This window comes from Camelus bactrianus, chromosome 2 (assembly GCF_048773025.1).
Source record: "Camelus bactrianus isolate YW-2024 breed Bactrian camel chromosome 2, ASM4877302v1, whole genome shotgun sequence".
NCBI classification, from domain to species: Eukaryota; Metazoa; Chordata; class Mammalia; order Artiodactyla; family Camelidae; genus Camelus; species Camelus bactrianus.
Window position 1 is genome coordinate 59,358,072 of NC_133540.1, and position 19,773 is coordinate 59,377,844.

Sequence of the window (19,773 nt, forward strand, 5' to 3'; positions counted from 1 at the left end):
TGTATACATTACATCCATTAAAATCCTAATTATTTAAGAAAGAAGCTGCAAATAAAATAAAATATAGGTAGCACTGAGCCAGATACTTCACAATGATCTCAATTCAACATCCATATAGATGTCTGATTTTCTGTGTTTTGTAGACTCATTTGTACTTAGCAACTCCCAACCTCAGTGACATAACATATGGCTTATGGCTTACAATCAGAACTGTGTATGTTGCCAATGTCATAATTTTTAGATTGTAAGTTCCCCTGGGCAGAGATTATATTTTATTAATGATATTTAAAATCACCTCAGTGCACAGCACTGTCATGCACTTCAGTTGGCTCAATTAATATCAATTGATGAACATTTAAGAATAGTGTAGTTTTCCATATATTTCAATATTTAATTGCTGAAATTTAATATATATTAAATTATTCAGTATTTTTTAACTTCTGTATAATGATGGCAAATGTCCCAGTAGGAAATAATTTCTGAAATGACACATGGTCACTGTCTATTGACAATTAATGAATTTATTGCCAAAGTGATTCTACATTTATAGAATACTTTCTGTATACAAGCACTGTGCTGGAAAGGAAGGCTACAAAAATAAATAGGGAGCTGATGCTTTTGGAGTGTATGTGGAAGTTGAGGTTGAAGCTATTTCAGAGGGGCAGATATGATAATACAAATAAATGTGCTGTTATAATAAACTGTTGTGAGGGAGTAATCAGTTGATTTATTTTGTGTGTTTTTGAAGAAAGACTTCAAAGAGGAGGTGAAGTGAAGATGTATGAAAATATGCAAGGTAGAGAAGGGGGAGAAGAGAAGTGGGTGGGAAGAAGATTCCAAAAGAGTGAGAAGCATTAGCCAAGACATGGGGGCATGAGTATCTGTGAAATGGTGAAGGCTGGTGCAGCTTCACCCCCAAGTGTGGGTGGAGGAGGGGCAGCAGAGGAAACTGGTCAAAGGTCAAAGCAAGAGTGTAGAATGTCCTTGAATACCATGCTGCAGGGGGGTGATAAGGGGCCACCAAAGCTTGGAAAGTAAGGGAATGACAAGATCAAAACTGTAGATGAGAAATAATTATTGCAACAGTATGGAGGATGCATTGGAACCAGGCAAGATGGTGGCAGGGATATAGCTGGTGAGCTCCTGGAAGAGCAGGGGCAGTGTGAGTAGAGACCAAGTGACAGACTCAGGAGACATTTTATGAGTGGTGACAGATAAATAGGCATCCAAGAGACTTTCGTTTTTTCTAATTTGGGCATCTGGCAAGATTGTAGAATAGAAATTTGTTTCAAATAAATTGATTTTGAAGTTCTTTTATAAAGGTAACAATAAGCTACTCTTTTTTGCATGTTAAGTAATACTTAGGATTAATTACAAAAAATGTATAAGTAAAATCAACCTCTTAGAATTTTAAAATATTGTTATTAAATCATTTCTGTAACTTCAATTTTTTATCTGGAAAATTATGTGGTTTGGTTTAAGAACTAAATGATCATTAAGATTTGCTAAAGTTTTAAATTCTGTTACTATAAATTTCTGTTGATCTAGTTTGTTTGAACTGAAACATTCCCGTAGTAGAACAGTAATAGTAAGAACTGGTATGAAGTTCAATTTTTTTTTTTTTTTGTATTTTTTTTAATTAAATCACTCATAATTGAAATTTTTATTTTATATACAAGGAATTAGCATTGTTTCTGCATAAGGTAGATGTGCTGGACTATCCATTCAAGGACGTTCACTTAATCCAACTTGATGAAGCTGATATCCTTCGCGTACTGGCGGAAACACTGGCGGCACATACTGAGGCCGTATTTCCGGATCAGATCGTGCTGGTTTGAGCAGACGCGGCAAGAGCGAGAACACTGGCCGAATTTTCTAGGGTGGCTCCAGTACAGCTGCTGGTGACCCGTCTTGCTTCCTCGGATGCAACGAGGCAAAAGCTTTTTTTTTTTTTTTTTTTTTTGTATTTCTTGATACCTTATCTCTACAGTGTTTATTTTCACTTTAATTTACACTCCCATACGCTTTTAAAACTGCCTAGGAAGTGAGGAAGCTTGTCCTAACAACCAGTTTAAAAAGGATTCGTGTCTTCTGACCTCTGTTAAAGAAAAAAATATTCATGACACTGTTAAAAACTGTAGGACAGACTTTATTCAGGAGACTATTGAGATAGGTATAAGGACCACTGCAATGGAGTTTTGCAGTGGGAGAGAGATTGGAGTCAGCTCCATGCACAACAAGGAAAAGTGGGGACTTATAGCCAAGGTGCAGAGTGGAAGCCACCAGGTAGAAATTACTAAGAAACCTCAGGCTTAAGAGGAGTTCTGGCTCAAGTGAACAAACAAGATTCTTGTTAAAGGCAGGGCTGAGTGATCCCACATCGCCTGGCAGATCAGATATTGAAGGTGATCAGATATTGAAGGTGATCAGATATCAAAGATGGGGGATTCTGGCTAAGCCAACTTAGCATGATTCTTGCTAAAATGGGACAATGCAGAGAAGAACATGGAACCCCAAAGTTGAGGCCTACTGGAAAAAGAGGTCAGAAGAGCTTGCCTTAAGTTTGGTTATGAGAAGAATCTTTGTCACCTCTTAGCTCAGAGTTCTTGACCTGCTATCTACTATGATAAAAATAACTTCTTGCAACCTGGATAACCTTTCAAGCAATCCATTGATAGAGGTAACACATTCTCATTGTAAGACTGATTTTTTAAAATATACAAATAGTAATACTCTACTGCATTTTTCAATGGATTATCAGTACAGATTTAATACAGGATGGATTAAAGGAGGAAAAAAACCCTAATTACAAATACTGTCTGCAAACAAACATTTGAAAGCAGTTTCTCCTTAACCAGTTTTCCTGGTGCAGGACTCAGAGGAGTGAGCAATTCCCTTGGGGTCTTGTACAGGCTCACAGTGAGCAAAGTGAAGACTCTTTTTCTAATGTTAGTGGGTCTTCAATGGGTAAGCCCAGAGCCTCATGTCAGGTCTCCTTAGGTTGGAAAAGAGGACCGGATTTCACTGATTTAGTGTTAATCTGTGAATGTTTGCAATTTAGAAGCCTGCATCTAAATTCTGTTCATCATTGGACATTTAAAATTGAATAATAAGCTAAGATGTAGACTCGGATTATAATCAGGAAAATGCAGGTAAGAAATGCAAATATTGCCAAGGATTTCTAAGTGCAGGTTATTCTACCCTCTCTCTTGCCATGGCTTACACTAATAACAGAGTACTGTGATCCTGTCTAGGGCCACACAGTTTGAGGCTTAACACAGTCCTCATTCCAGTCTGTGTTAGGCCTCTCTGAAGTTCTTTATTTCCGGTATATACACAGGTTTGGTCTGAAGACATTAGCAGATTCCAGGGACACATTGGCTCAACTTTCTTCAGCCCAGTAGTTACGCAAGTATAAAATTTGGAGGTCATTAATTGAAATGAAATAATGGGAAATGAGAAAAGGAAACTCCATATTCTGCAAGAATGGAAACCAACTTCTCTGTCTTGAAGGGAAATTGCTGGAGGGGGACATGGACTGCATCACGGCTGCCTCTTGACAGCTTCACCTTGGAGAGACACAAATTAAATCCTTTCAGTTGCTGTTTTGAAGCTAAAAGTGTTTGACCGCTTCAGCCCCTGAATGGTGTTTAAGGAATAAAGAGAAAAGAGCAGGAAGTTCTAATTGGCAAATTACTCCTTGTTATTTAGTTTGGCTTCCAAGTTGGAAATTCCAATAATGAGGAGCTTTGTGGGACTTGCCCTTGAGCAGAACCAGGGGGCTTTTTGTTCAATTACTATTTAATGTGAAGATATTCAAGAAACATATTGTAGCATTTAAGCCATCACTTTCTATTAAACAAATATTGTCATATAATGATTTTTAAATCTCTCTCCATGGATGCTTTTATGATTCTGAACCATCTAAGTGAAGTGTAAATTGCAAATAAGACATAAATGGATTTTTCTTGTTACATGGTATTTATAGGGGTGTTATTACTTAATGACAGTTTCTCAAAATGTTAGAAAAATGTATGTTTACGGTTGTCTTAACTACATCATGGTTATTCTAATCCTGATTAGAAAAAAAACGCAAAAGATTTTTTAACAGTCATTCTAAACTGGATTTACAGCAGGATGAACATTTCCTTTTGATGTTAATATTTCAGAATGTTAATGAAGAATTTATTTGATTATTTACTTAATAAGTTACAAAAGATTTTTTGACATTGGTCTTGACTTACATACTTAAATTAAAAAAAAAAAAAGAGTGTCAATTTGCAGAATTACCTTACAGACTAATTAGTATTACTGTAGGATGTAAGGTTAATTCATATTTGGAAAAAAACAAAATGATTTTAAAAATATATTTTTCACTTTCTACCATGATGGTACCTCTGAATTTTAATATTTGATCTTGTCAAATGTTATAGAAGGAATGAAGTAAAGGATTAGAGTTTTGCTCAGTGAAAGGCAACTTTAAGAATAAATGCGTGTATTTTTTCATTAAACTTCATGGCTACATCATTTAGATAAATAAAAGCTAAGATTTTAGTTGAACGCTTCTGTTAACTTTTATTGCATAGATAGGGTTGTTGGATTTTAGAGGAGAAAGAGACCTTTGCTTTCTTGATTATTGGAATTTTCCATATTCACTTAACAGTTTGTTACTTGGCTAAAGGATTTTATGGCATCAATATTACTTGAAACAATCATGCAGTTAAAATGACTGCATTAATTACCAGTTTCCTTTTTACAATCAAATGTCTCACACAGGAACAATTCATATAATGCTTTTGGAAATGCTAATGACTCCTGAGGTACTAATCTTGCCTCCTTTCTGAATACTTACAAAATAGTGTCTCCCCAAGTGGGCCATGGACTTATCCTGTGTTGTGAAGTGCTACACAGAAGTGTCAAGCTGGTAAATGGAATAGCTTTCTGATGAGATGTGAGTCTGAAATTTTTTCCCAAACGTGTTTGGCTTCACTGATCAAAAAGAATGAAATAGCTTTTTTTTCCCCTCCCAGTATTTTAATTTCTCTAAATTGGAGCATATATTTGAAAGCAGTGATAACAATCAAAAGTGCTTCAGCATGTGGCTTTTTCTTTCAGATGCACGTAGGACAAATGTGCTTATTGATTAATGAGTTCAGCTCTTTTAATTTGATGAAAAATTATACTAAGCAGATTTTTTTTTGAGCGCCTACTAAATTTGGAGTATTGTAACAAGTTGTGATTTTGGAGTTGATGCAGAAGAGGCAGGGGCCATGTCACTGAAGCATATGTATGACTTCCAGAGCAGATCAAATTATTTCCTATAATCTGATGAAGTATAATGTGATTAGCCTGTGATTAACCCTCCCTTTTAAAACCCCTTTAGGCTACCCTTTTTTGCTGGTAGTTTGGAAATGGATTGGAAGGGCATCAGATTCTAGATGGGGAAATGGTTAGAAGGATATTGCCAGTGGTCTAGGTAGCAGATGACAGAGGCCTAAATTAAGCCAGTGAGCCAGTGGATCTGAAGAGGAAGGGGGAGATTCTCCAGTTTTTAAGAAATAGGTTGATTGTTGACTGATTAATTTGAGTAGTGAGGTGAGTGTTTTATACAGGATATTGAACTTTAGAACTAGAATTTTGTGGCAGAAACTGTTATTTGTTTAAATGCTTATTTTCATGGATGGTTCTAGGTTATTCTTTCAGGCTTATTGTGACAATTTTACCGAATGTCTAAAATTGCAAAAAGGGACATGTTTAATGTTCTTTCCTGCTTAAAATTCTTTAACAAATTCTCATTCCATTAGATTAATGCTCAACCCAATTTTTTTAACATGGTATAGTAGCTATCTATTACTGTGTTAGCAAATTACCCCAAAGCTTACTGGCTAGAAGGAACACACATTTATTATCTCACAGTTTCTCTGGGCCAGGTGTCCAGGTGTGGGTGATACTGATTCATGGTCTCTCACGAGTCACAATCAAGGTGCCAGCCAGGGCTGCAGTCGTTTCAAGACACAACTTGGAGAATTTACTTCCAAGCTCACTCATGTGAGCCTCAGAGGACATGAGGGCCTCTCCAAAGGACTGCTTCATGACATGGCACATGGTTTTCCTTCAGAGTGAGAGATGGTTGAGTGACCCAGAGGGAGAGGCAGCACCTAAAACAGAAGCCACAACCTAGTCTTGGAAGCAACAGCCCATTGCTTTTGCTGTATAGCCATATCTCATTCTATTGAGCTTCGAGATACTTTGGTTTTTACAAATTGAAGGTTCATGGCAACCCTGCATCAAGCAAGTCTACTGGTGCATTTTTCCAACAACATTTACTTACTTTGTGTCTCTTTTTCACATTTTGGTAATTCTTGCAATATTTCAAACCCTCTACCAGCAAAAAGATTAAGACTCACTGAAGGCTCAGATGATGGTTAGCATTTTTTTAGCGATGAAGAATTTTTAAATTAAGGTATGTACAATTGTTTTTTTAGACATAATGCTATTGCACACTTAATGCCCTATAGTATCGTGTAAATATAACTTTTATATGCACTGAGAAACCAAAAAATTTGTGTGACTTACTTTATTGCACATTTGCTTTATTACGGCTGTCTGGAACCGAACCTGCAGTATCTTTGGGCTGTGCCTGTACACTATTCATTAAAAGTGAAGCAGTAATTCAGTTCATATTCAAGAGCTGAAAGCTACACAGCTGAGGAACTTTGTGGCCTTGTCAGAGGCTGCCTACCACACGTGGCTTACCTCATCTGGACCCTAACTACCTGGCTCTGCAGTTGTGTGCCGTGCCAGGTTTCCATTCACACTAGACTTCAGCCAAATCAAACTTCCTTCATTTCTGAAATGCTCCATGCTCTCTCTTGCCTCTAGACTGTCTCCTCTTTGCTTGGCTAACTCGCATGTGTCTGTAGATTCCAGCTTAAGTACACTTCCTCAGGAAGCATTTCCTGACTACTGTTTCCCAATTCCCCAATTCCCCAAATTAAAGTAAGAACTCTTGCTCCATCTTCAATTTTAACATGTGTCAGACTTTAAGATTATTGAATTTTTAATAGTGTGCCATTTCTGCCAACTATAAGCTATATCCTTAACAATAGGGCTTCTGCCTGGCACAATACTAGATACTTACTAATATTTGCTGAATGAATAACCAATTGAATACCAAGATGCATAAGAGATGGTCAATGTGATCAGCAAGTTTATGGTGCCATATATATGGATCTATCAGGAAGCCACTAAGTGTAACTTCCTCTGAATACATTTTATTAAGCTATATCTCAAGTTTGTTGCTAAAAAAATCCAGTTTATATTTTATATAACTTTAGTCTATTTTCTTCTCTCATTTTTATGACCTAATATGTAGACCTGTGATGCAGATTTAAATTGGAATTCAGAGGAAAAGATTAAGTAAAAAAAGCTTCAATTGTTTGGCAGAAACCAGTCCTTGATTTGACTTAAACTGTCCTCACTTGTTTTCAAAGTTGATAGCCAGCTATGCCAAGAATCAAAAAGAATTTAGTTTGAGCATGGTATATTTGCTTCCAGTCTGGGTAGAGTCTTAAGTGGTTTTAAAATTTTTGCATTGAAAATGTGGATGTAATGGTTTGTATTTCCTGGCTTCACAATTGGGACAAATTTATGGGATTATGCATTTCTTTTTTAATTAAAAAAATGAGCACAGATTCTTTTTAGTGAGTGAACACAATACTAAGCAGTGCAGCAAGAAAGAATTAATGGATTTTAACTTCTTCAAAGAGTAGTCTCTCTGTACCTTAGTCATTTCTTCAATTCCTACTCATTCCTCAGTCCCATATAACCCATCTCCTACCTCCATGTCTTCACAGAGAAATTTCTTCTGGCAAAGCTCACAACACTAGCTTACGGCCCTATGCAGGGGGCTTTGGATGCTCATCTAGTTGAAATTTCCTGCTGCGTTTCACTCTTGATCACCACCTCTTTTTTGAAACTCTCCTTCCTTGGGTGTTTCAGGAGCACTCTCTTGGTGGTGGTGGTGGTTCTACTTCTTTTCTCCCTTTTTCTTCTTCTGTTTTATTTATTTAATTGCAATTTCTTCTCAGCTGTCTTGCTGAGCTCCTCTTTGTCTACTCTTTAAGGAGGACTCTACAAGTTCTATTTTGACTCTCCATTTCTTCTTGGTCTACAGAAGATTCCTTTACTTGCATCGTATCTGCTGTCTATATCCTGACGACTTCAAGTCTCCAGCTGAGATTCTTCTCATACTTTTATTTCCAACCTCTACTGACCTTTCCACCCAAATGTTGTGCAAGCACCTCAAACTCTAAACTTGCTTCTCTGCACCATCTTGCTTGTCTTAGTTGATGGCTCTATCACAGCCACCCAGTTCACACAATGATTCTAGCTTCCATTGTCCACTCTTTCATGAAATTATTTAATTACCAAGTCCAGGTGATTTTTACCTTCTAAATATGTGGTTCTCAACCTTTTTCTCACCCAAACACCTAAAAGTTATGACATGCTTATAGATGTCACTAATAATAGGTCACAGTATCAGTGATTCTCATTTGAAATGGGAGTGCACTCCTTGGGGGAATTCCTTAGAGGGAGGGGAGGGGCCACAGGTAGTTTGAAACAGGCCTCTGCATGGTTCTAATAGTCTCCAGAGATTGAGAATTGCTGTCCTAAGCATTGTGGGAATTAGATGCTCTCTTGCTAGCAGAAGCTTCTGTTTTAGTTCAAGCCCTTAGTCTCTACTTGATGACTGGAATACCATTTCACCTTCAGTCTAACCTATCTTTTACATAGTTGCCACGGTAATTAACTAATATAAAAACCTATCATCTCCGCTTAAGACTTTTAAAGGCTCGCCATTACCCATAAGAAAATAAAAACAAGTGCTACAGTCCTGCTTCTGTCTTCCTTTCCAGTTCTCTGCCTCTCATTTAATCCATAGCCTTGTGGAACTTGTCCTCTCTGAGCATCTCTTTTTCTCATCTTCATGCTTCCCTTTATCTGAAGTATTCTTTCCTTTATTTGGCTGACAGTTACTCATCATTTAATGCTCATATCTTTCAAAAAACATTTCCTGACTCTCATCTCTCTCCCCACAGTCTTCCCAAGATCAACGTGTTCTATGTGTTCAGTGTGTGCACATAGAATTCTGTGAAAATTGAAATCATCGCACATGCCATAGTTCACTGTTACTATATTTTTATTTTCTTTCCATTGGCTGAGTTTCTTGAGGTTAAAGACCATGCTTTGTTCATCTTTAGCTGTAGGTTCTACATTGTATCTCTACATGTTCATAAATGTTTGTTGAAGGAAAAGGTGATTAATAGATTTAAGCAGTTTACCCATTTTTTCACTTAAAAAATGTATTGCATACCTACTGTGTGCCAACCATCACTCTGCACACAGATTTCTATAGCAGTAATTTTTTAAAAAGGTAAAAACATTCCTGTCTATGTAGATTTTACATTATTTTGCTAATACAGGTTAATATTTTAATAAACATTGATAGTTATATAAACATTTCGATAAGAAGAGACTTTCCTGATAAACATTAAACAAGTTAGGCTTTTTCTTGGTGACTAATTGAATCTTTGCCAATTATTTTCTTAATTTGTACTTTGGATATTTTTTCCTTCAACATTTCCTCATGGGCAAGCATTTATTAGGTGGAGTTATGAAAAAAACCCTGTAAGTCATAATAGCAAATACTAATTAGTATTGGATGATAGTAAAAAGTAATATTAAAATAGGATCTAGTGTTTCAGTTAAATTTTAACTTCCATTACTCGGGTCACAGCAATAAACCTTTCTTTAATATCATATAATTACAAGATGTATTATTTCTCCAACATTCACACAAATTAAGGTTGTAAAATTAGTTTACTTATGGATATTTTATTCTAAATATCATATCAAGAGAGAGAGGAATTATGTCTTTGAAAGTAAGATTGTAGAACAGACATGTTGATAGGTCCATGGCTCTAGCCTAATGGTAGATGCTGTTCTAATTAATATTATAAATGGCTCTTTATTAAAATTTGTCTTTCTAAACAATGGAGAATATAGTCATTTTCAGGAGGAAAAAGTCAGGTCTACAAATCAAGTATTTCATTAGGAAAAATGTAAATGAACATGTAACACTAATACTCTTATTTTTGTGGCATGATATTTCACCATGAATTAATCCTCACAGCTCTAAATACTACTATTCAGTATTTTCAAGTGGAAAAATCAAAACAGAGCATATTTCAACAAAGTAATGGCAGATCCTGGAAGGTTTAAAGAATTATGTTATTAGAAGAGGATTTTAAAGTTTTCGTTTCCACTCTCACATTGCCTAAAAATGAAAAAAAAACAAAACCCGTATATCATTAATTCCTTATTTTAAGAGGATAATGAATAACCCCCCCAAATGCACTCCAACATATCAGAATCTTTATTTTGGCTCCATAGGTTTTCCTAATAGCTAATCAAAATTTCTTCTTTTACTTGAAAAAAACAGATTCTAGGATTAAATTAATGTGATACGATTTATTTAAAATATGGCTATTGAGTCAAATTACCAAACTTTTTGAGATTTTATTTAAATTAAAATTCTTTTACATATTGTCAAGAATGAAAGTGGGTAATAGCAAATTTGAGATAACACCCTTATTTCATACCTACCAGTCATAGCCGATCCAACAGCATTAGGTTACAAGAAGTTAGTTCTTCCAAGAGTGTTGGAAGTAGCCTCTTTGAAAATTTTTCTTCAGAATCTGGGAGCAAAATTGCAATAAGAAACTAAAACTAGAGAGAGAGAGAGACTGTAGACTATTTAAAATCTAATGACTTTTCCTTCCTGACATACTGCTGCTCGAATGAGCACCAACTGTTGTTTCTCTATCTGACTCTGTTTATCAATGTATTTGTGAACTATCCATCTCTTTACCCAACTTCTTTTTTCTTTTTTTAGATCTGGTTTTTTTAATCTTAAAAACTCACTGACACTTTTCAGCACTATTGGTCTCCAAATCTAGTTCTGATGAACTTAATTAGTGATCTTTATCTCTTTCAAAAGATAGTGCTCCTTCCTATCTGATCCCATGGTGGCTTGGTACTAAGGGAGAGCTGGAGGCATCACTCTGTCTCTTTGTCTTCCATTAAATGATGTCACTGGCACATGTGCTGACATTGTCCGGCAGAGTCATGTGCTCCCCATCTGGCACTGCAATGTGTCTGGCTTTGCGTGGCCACTATTCACACACTCTGGCTGAGCTCCTGGTGAAGGTGCAGGTGAGGAAAGCTGGCTTCTGTGATGGATTTGCCTTGGTATGTGCTGTCTTGCCTTTCCATGTGCACCCCACTCTTCATCTCCCAAATACAGATTATATCTGGATGATGATGTGTAAGAAGGATTTTACTGCCCTCATTGGCTCTATCTTTCATCTCCCTGTACTGTTCTTATTATAGACTCCCCTCATCTTTTTTTCTGTGTATATTCCCATTAAATACTCGTAAAATATGTGGTATTAAAAAACAAAATATATGCCTACCAAAGATAATCTGATTAATTCAGACAGTGAATACAGCAGTATATATATAACTGAAAAATTGTGCTCTACGCTGGAATTTGACACAACATTGTGAAATGACTATAACTCAATAAAATTGTAAAAAAATACAGCAGTATATTTAACATTTTATTCGGAATAATCTTGCTTTCAGTCATCTTTCACAATTCAGGCACCTAGTATCAGTAAGGCAGTAGAGCAGCACTGTCCATTGAAAATACAATGCTAACCACCTGTGCAACTTAAAATTTCCTGATAGCTACACTTAAAAAGGTAAAAAGAAACAGATGGAATTAATTTTAATAGCATATTTTATTTAACCTAGTGTATCCAAAATATTCTTTTCAACCATCAAAAACATTACTGAGAAGGGGAGTGGTATAGCTCCATGGTAGACCACATGCTTAGTATGCACAAGGTCCTGAGTTCAATCCCCAGTACCTCCATTAAGAATAAACAAATAAATAAATGAACCTAATTACCACTCCCCCTTGCCCCTCAAAAAACATTACTGAGATGTTCTCATTCTTTTTTTCATACTAAGTCTTTAAAAACAGCACAGCCACCTATCTCCTCTTAAGACCTCTTTGTTATATAAGGTTAAATGTGATTGTCTAATCAGATTTTATTGCCAAATAATCTAAAATAAGCCAAAAGATTGTTACAAATAGGGACTTCCATCACTTTTCAGCCTTTTGGCTAAGATCAAGTGAAATATGAACTTTCATTTGCTACCATTATGCTGCAACTCATCCCCAGAGCTTTTGTGCCTTGAGATATTAAGTCATGATGGTATGAAACTATCATGATTAGCAAGATACTTTAAATTATTTTTAGTGCTTTTTATATTATTTTTAAGTCTATTTTTGTATATGAATTATAAACTAATGGCTCACTAATATACAATTTATAAGTAAATATAAATATATTATGAATGCAGGTTCCAACTTGAAAGGGGTGCATGTTAAAAAATATTTGATGACCACTAGCATACAGGATAAAGTATAAATATTTCAACTATTTTTTGAGGTTTTTCTCCTTTGTCCACATATTAACCCCGTTGAAATCACCAATGCTTTCCCCCATGGTTCCTCTAAATTAAGACCACCAATGAAAACCAGATTCTCCTTCTTGTTTGCTTGAACACAACATTTTATTTCTCATATCCAGGATTTTGCTCAAGCTTACTTTCTTATTTGCTTCTCTCCTTCATCCTTTCAGCTTTAAAAATAACATTCATCCTACTGGATTCAGCACAATTCTTGCTTCCTGGACATCATACTTGAACGATCACTTTATCCTATCCTAGTATCTTCCTGGCATGAATTCTTACATATTTTTTCTGTGCCATTTATTTTGACATCTGTGTATAGACTATTATTATTATTATTATTAGTGTATGCTCTGTTTTCTCAACTAAATTTTAAGTATTTTGAAAGCAGGAACGTTATATGTCTTTTATGTGAAATTTTAGTGCCTATTACAGTGTACAGAGCTACATAATATTATATAACTAAATACTAGGTGGAAATAAAATTAAGATTTAGATACTTCTGTTCTTAACTTTAATTTTCTTCATCATTATGGCCTATCTTAGTCTCTGTGGTCTAGAGAGATTTTACTGATTATTGTGTATGTCTGTGGAAAGATGGCTTTAATAAAAAATTAATTGCTTTGTGAAGCCAAGGTATTTTCTGTTCTCTCATCTCATCCATGTTTGTTTGTTTTTTAATCCTTAAATAACGTTATGTTTGTAAGAGATAGGGACAATTCAGAGACTTTCCCTGAAGGGCTTAATAAACTTAGCCAACTCTGTACAATCTCCCATAACTTGTCATTTTAGTATGACAGTCCAGCAGGAATGGAAAAATATGGTGTGGTTTATTAGCAGAAATGCCACATGGTACAGGTGAAAAGATAACATTTGACATCTGTCAAGGGAATGGGACAAATTTCACAAATCAAAACCCAGCTTAGCCCAGGTGTCAGTGTCGTCACATCATATGATCACCATTTAACTCATATTTCACCTATGTTAATCATAAATTGTCCTCTCTGAAACATTTTTGTGTCATTTCTCTAGAACATTTTATTTTTTAGTTTTGAAGAAAATAAGAAGTTATTATATAATATATGTTAGATTTGAGCACAGCAATTGGGATTTGAGTGAAAAATTACACAAAAATTATATAAAATATTTGACAAAATAAAATAGTACAACTAAATAGGGGGAAAAGGGAGTTACTGTTTAATGCATATAGAGTTTCAGTTTTGCTAGATGAAAAGAGTTCTGGAGATGGATGGTGGTAATGATTGCACAAAAATGTGAATGGACTTAATGCCACTGAGCTATATACTTAAAAATGGTTAAGATATTATGTGTATTTCATCACAATTCCGAACAAAGCAAAAAAAAAAAAAAAAAAAAAAAAAAGGAGGGGAAGATACAACTAAATAAAAACATGCTTTATTTCACTTATTCCCAAACTTGGTTGTACATCAAAAATCATCTGAAGAGTTTTCATAAAATGTGCACCTCCAAGCTCCCTTAGCCTTGGAATCTGTATTTTATACTCTCCCAATTTGGAAATCCTCTGCTCTCCCTGTTCCCAGTTTCACATGTAGTTATAGCACAGTGTGCTTCTTACAATGATTTTAAAGTTCTAAAAGTAATACTGGTCTGGGGCAGACAAGCCAGAAGGGAACTTGGATACAGCTTCTCTAATCCTCTCTTCTCCAAAAGAGGCTTTGGTGATTAGAAGGCAGACAGTCCCCTGAATCACCGTTTTGAGGTTTCCTGCAGTGTACGTACCATGGGCCCTTGTTTTAGTCCTACACTAATGTAAAGTCACTGATCTGCTCAGGGATGCACAGCAAGCTAGTAGCAGCTTCATCATGCCCAGTTCCCAGAACTAGCTTCACTGTCAGGCTAGGCTGGATGTTCCCTGGCCAAGGCTAAGCTCTTAGCCACAGATATTCAGTATGTTTCGGGCACAGAGAAGCCAAATACCATTTGGTATAGAGCCAACTGCAAAGCTAAGTCCCTACCATGATTTATTGGCAGAGATAGATTGGAGAGGTGGGGACTCAGTTGTTAGAATAGAATACAACATATCTTTAGATACTGGAGGAGGCATATCAGGGAATAATTTTGTCATTTCTTATTGTTTTTTGACAATTTCAATACTATTTAAGTTTATTTTATACAAGGTTTAAAATCACTTAACCTGAATAACGTAGAGTATGTGTGTTACCATACCTACCTTTTGTTTACACAGTTGTCTGGGAGTTGTGTTTAAGTCTGTGGTGTGGAAAGGATCAATCTACACTGTTCCCTACTCAAAAGCTGATTATGGTCACCACAACACCATCACGTTTAATAATATTTCTTTACTAACTAGATCCATCTTGCATATAGGTATATAATATAAATACATAATGTCTCACATAAAAGGAACTAACATTTACTGATTACTAAGTACCAAGTGATTTTCAGTTCACTTAGTCCTCATACCAGCCCTCGGAGGCTGGTTTTGCTGTCCTATTTTTTTTTTTTTTTCTTTTACCAGTGAGGAATTTAAGGCTTAGAGAGTAACTTACTTGAGGTCACCCAAATAATGAATGATGGAGCTATGTTTCTGTGCCACATATGTCTGTATCCAAAATCAATGATTTTCCTACTTTAGCATACTGCTTCAACTAGAACTTACTTACGCATCAATAACTAATCCTCTCTTTGAGAACTGGAAAGAATAATGGACCAAATATGATTAAGCAATCTTGAGGTTTCATTATGCCTCATAAATGTTTAATTTAAGCAGCACATACTCAGGAATGAAAGCATGGTCCTAATGTGCAAATGTATCAAAGCACTTTAGAATATTTTATGGCTAGGAAATAATATGCTGCACCAATGAAATGTTCTGCCTGATCATGAGTGATTCTTATTCTGTACTTTGAAGCTTTTCTCTCTTTCTCCATTTCTCTTATCACTCTCATCTAATTCTTTAATGGATGAAAAAATGAGCTGGGAAAGTGAGAATGTAAAAGAGAAAGGAAGAGAGAAGTATCCTGTGAGGTAGAATCCCATAGCTTATAAAATGAAAGTTATCAAGTCATTTAATTGAAATAAATGCAGTAGACAGTTAGACTGTAGCAGATATCTGGTACAGTTTAGTTTCTTTTGCCCTTGAAACAAGAAGAGCTGCAGTACTTTGAAACATTATTAAACTGTGCACTGATTTGAGTTTATATTACATTCTAATGTCATTATTGTGTTTGTTTTTACTGTCAGTACAGGACATGGTGATATGGCGATGAAATATTCTTGAATTCTTGTCGCAAATCAGAGCAGATCAAGCTAGGGAGTTTTGTTCTACCTTCTTGTTTCCAGAGATAAATTTAAGATATGAATCTTACTGTTTGCAAATATGTTCTGATTCCTTGAAAGAATCGACTTAAAAGAAGGTGTATACAAAATGAAGTAAATTGGCCTCTAATGAGTCAATTTGTCTTGTTTTAGAAAGGATGTCAGAATTTATCAAGAAAGTATGTTTTTCATTTGTGTGCTTTACGTTTCTTGTTTACCACAAGACTTATGAAAAAATTCTAGATTTTTTGACCTCTTCATTTCAATTAGCAAAATAATGAAACTTTTCTGCATGCACATTTTCTTCCTAAAAAAGAATACTATAGCATGACAAAACATAAATGATCTCATTACAGAGCTTGGTGAATGAGAAGAAGACTTTGTGTTGGAAAATGAATTGGAGTTATTATGTGAATTTCTTCCCACCATTTTGTTTCCTTCAAAAGAGGAACCATTAATAGGTAGTATCCACTGGGGGAAAAATGCATAACCTAACAATTGAGAGTTATGTTTTATTTGGAGACCTTACTGAGACTGTAGCCTGAAATACAGCCTCTCAGTTAGCACTGAGAGACTGTTCTAAAGAGGTAAGGGAGGAGCCAGGATATACAGGAATTTTTGCTGAAAAAAACATGTAGTCAAACATCAAAAGATTACTGCTAATCACAAGTTAATGATTTTAGTGCTTTTCTATGTGTGGGAAAATGCAAAAGTCTGGACTCATTGAAATTATTCCTTTGATATGCATCTTAACTATCTAGGTCCAGTGTCCTGTTTTTCTCCATCCTGAATTCCTCTCAGGGCAGACTGTCCAAGGGCGGCTGCAGTGGCTGATGGCTTGATAGTGGGCAACATTTTTTTGTCCACAGTAGTATTTTTTTAAGTCACAAATATTGCTTACTTTATCATCTTACCAAAGAAATGGCACAAGTAGTTTTTTTGAACAAAGGTTATGTTCAGTTACTCATTCTTTCTATGTTTAGATCTACTATCAATTGCAATTTTCATCTTATCAGCCCTCTGGGGCTTTAAAAGTGGGACAACTGTCACCTGTTTCCTACCAGAGCTGTTCCATCTCCAGTTAACTCTTTAATGGACATTGATTACTGATTCCAAGTGCTGAAAATTGATAATGATGACAACAATAACAATGATGTTGAAGTACCTTTTCTAACAACTACTAACGTTCTCAACCAGTGATCATGGGCACAAAAACCATAGGATTAATAATTTCATAGTGAAATGAAATGAAATATTGAGTTTTATACTCCAGAAACACTTTGTTTAAGAAGATGTATTGAAATTGCCTATTTTAGTCTCAATTTTTTTGAAGATTCATTCAGGGCAGCTTCAGACTGAGCATGAAAATATACCCATTGAAAGAAATTGGATGTTCAGCACCCTGCCAGCTGTACTTAGCCCAAAGTTCCTCTAATTTAGAAGTGTTACTTCCTGAGAAAGCTATTTTTCCTTTCACTGGAGATAAATCTGTGTATTGAATGGCCTACCTAGATTACAGCAACTGACTTGAAAAAAATCTTTGTAATCATCAGTGATGGCATATCATGATTTTTCCCCCTAAGGGATAGCAATTTGCTACCTGCTTTCCTTCCACATATGCTTTGTAGGAATAAAGTTTAAGTTTAAACATCCCTTTGAAAGCTGTTAGGAAACAGTTTCCTATCTGCAGACATAGGTTCTGTTGGAAAAGTAGAGTCCTGTTAGGTGGAATTACATGTCAGAATACTTCTATTTGATTTCTTCTTCTTGTTATTCTAGGGGGAAAAAAAGAATTTTCTTTGTTTTTAAAAATTCTGTAAATATTAAGCAAACATGATAAACAAATAGGCTACTTCAAGCTTTCAGGACACTCAGCCAAGTATCAAACACAGTTAAATGTATTTATCGGGAAATTTCCAATTATAATAAAAGCGAGAATAAAAATAATGTTTTTAATCTTTTGATATGTTTTTCTGTTCAAAGAAGAGAATGAATTAATAGAACTGAAATATTTGGCTATAAAAATCTGTGTTTTGCTTGTTTGATTTTGAGCATGATTCTTCCTCTTCAGAAATTAGAATAATTCAAGTTGATAAAGACCATTTTGCTCATGACTGAAAACTTCCCAAACTTAAAGAAGGAATCAAATATCCAAGTACAGGAAGCTTAGAGGGTCCCAAATAGGAAGAACCCAAATAGACCCACACCAAGACATATCATAATCAAGATGGCCAGAGTCAAGGATAAAGAAATGATTCTAAAGGCAGCAAGAGAAAAGCAAAGAGTAAGTTACAAGGGAACCCCTATAAGGCTCTCAGCTGATTTCTCTACACAAACACTACAGGCCAGAAGGGAGTGGCAAGATATATTCAAAGCCCTGAATGAAAAAAAGATGCAGCCTAGGATCCTTTATCCAGCAAGGCTATCCTTGAGGATAGAAGGAGAAATAAAGAGTTTCACAGACAAAAAAAAGCTGCAGGAGTTTAGCAACACTAAACCCATGCTAAAAGAAATATTGAAAGGGCTATTCTAAATAGAAAAGCAGCAGGATGCTACAGAAATGAGAAATACACAACTGGGAAGGTGGTAACTCATGAATTACAAATAAAGTAAACATGAAATTATAAAAGAAGACATACAAATCACTGAGAGTGGGAGAGGGAGGCAGGGAAATATAGAATATTTTTTCTTTCTTTTTTAAATTTTTTTAACAGTAGGATGGGTTTGAGATCATGTTACTATCAGTTTAATAAAAACAGTTATAGTAATGGGTTGGTAGATTTACAAAAAAGGGTAACCACAAGCCAAAAATTTACAAAGGAGTCACAAAAATTAAATAAAATCCATGATAATACAAAGGAAAATTACCAAACCACAAAAGGAAGAAGAAAGGAACAAAGAGGATATACCAATTCAACTGCAAAGGTAAGTTCAAAATGGCAATGAACACACATCTATCATTAATTACTGTAAATGTTAATGGACTAAATGCTCCAGTCAAAAGACACAGAGTGGCAGACTGGATAATAAAGCAAGAACCTTCAATATGCTGCATACAAGAGACCCACTTTAGGGAGAAGGACACATATAGATTGAGAGTGAAAGGATGGAAAAGGATATTCCATGCAAATGGAAAAGCCAAAAAAGCAGGTGTTGCAGTACTGATTTCAGACAAAATAGACTTTAAAACAAAGGCCATAAAGAAAGATAAAGAAGGACATTTTATAATGATTAAAGGAGTGATACAAGATGAGGATATTACACTCGTTAATATATATGCACCCAATATAGGAGCACCTAAGTACATACAAGAATTACTAACAGAGATAAAGGGGGATATTGATGGGAATACAATCATAGTTGGAGATTTTAACACTGCATTAACATCACTAGACAGATCTTCCAGACAGAAAATAAACAAGGCAACAGAGAAATTAAATACTACAATAGAAAAACTAGATTTGGTGGATATTTTCAGAGCATTACACCCCCAAAAAATAGGATACACATTCTTTTCAAGTGCACATGGAACATTTTCCAGGATCGATCATGTACTTGGGCACAAAAGAAACCTCAACAATTTTAAGAAGATAGAAAGTATCTCAAGCATCTTTACTGACCACAATGCCGTGAAACTGGAAATCAACAACAGAGAAACAAAGGAGAAAAAAAGGAAAGCATGGAGATTAAACAATATGTTATTGAAAAACAATGGATCAATGAGGAAATCAAAGCTGAAATTAAAAAATACCTTGAGACAAATGATAATGAAAGCACAACCACTCAAAACCTATGGGACACAGCAAAGGCAGTGCTAAGAGGGAAGTTTATAGCGATAGAGGCCTTCCT

General features: G+C 35.3%; 2 protein-coding genes across 2 annotated transcripts in view; one reads left to right on the forward strand and one right to left on the reverse strand.

The window, feature by feature from the left end:
* The window catches only part of COL25A1 (collagen type XXV alpha 1 chain), a 419,343-nt gene that overhangs the window by 128,936 nt on the left and 270,634 nt on the right, over positions 1-19,773 (forward strand). The window lies entirely within an intron of this gene.
* On the reverse strand, positions 1,645-2,009 carry LOC141579374 (small ribosomal subunit protein uS14-like; the record flags this gene model as incomplete). Its single annotated transcript, XM_074374778.1, has 1 exon — positions 1,645-2,009. A coding segment is annotated over one exon (270 nt), but the record flags the coding sequence as incomplete, so codon positions are not given.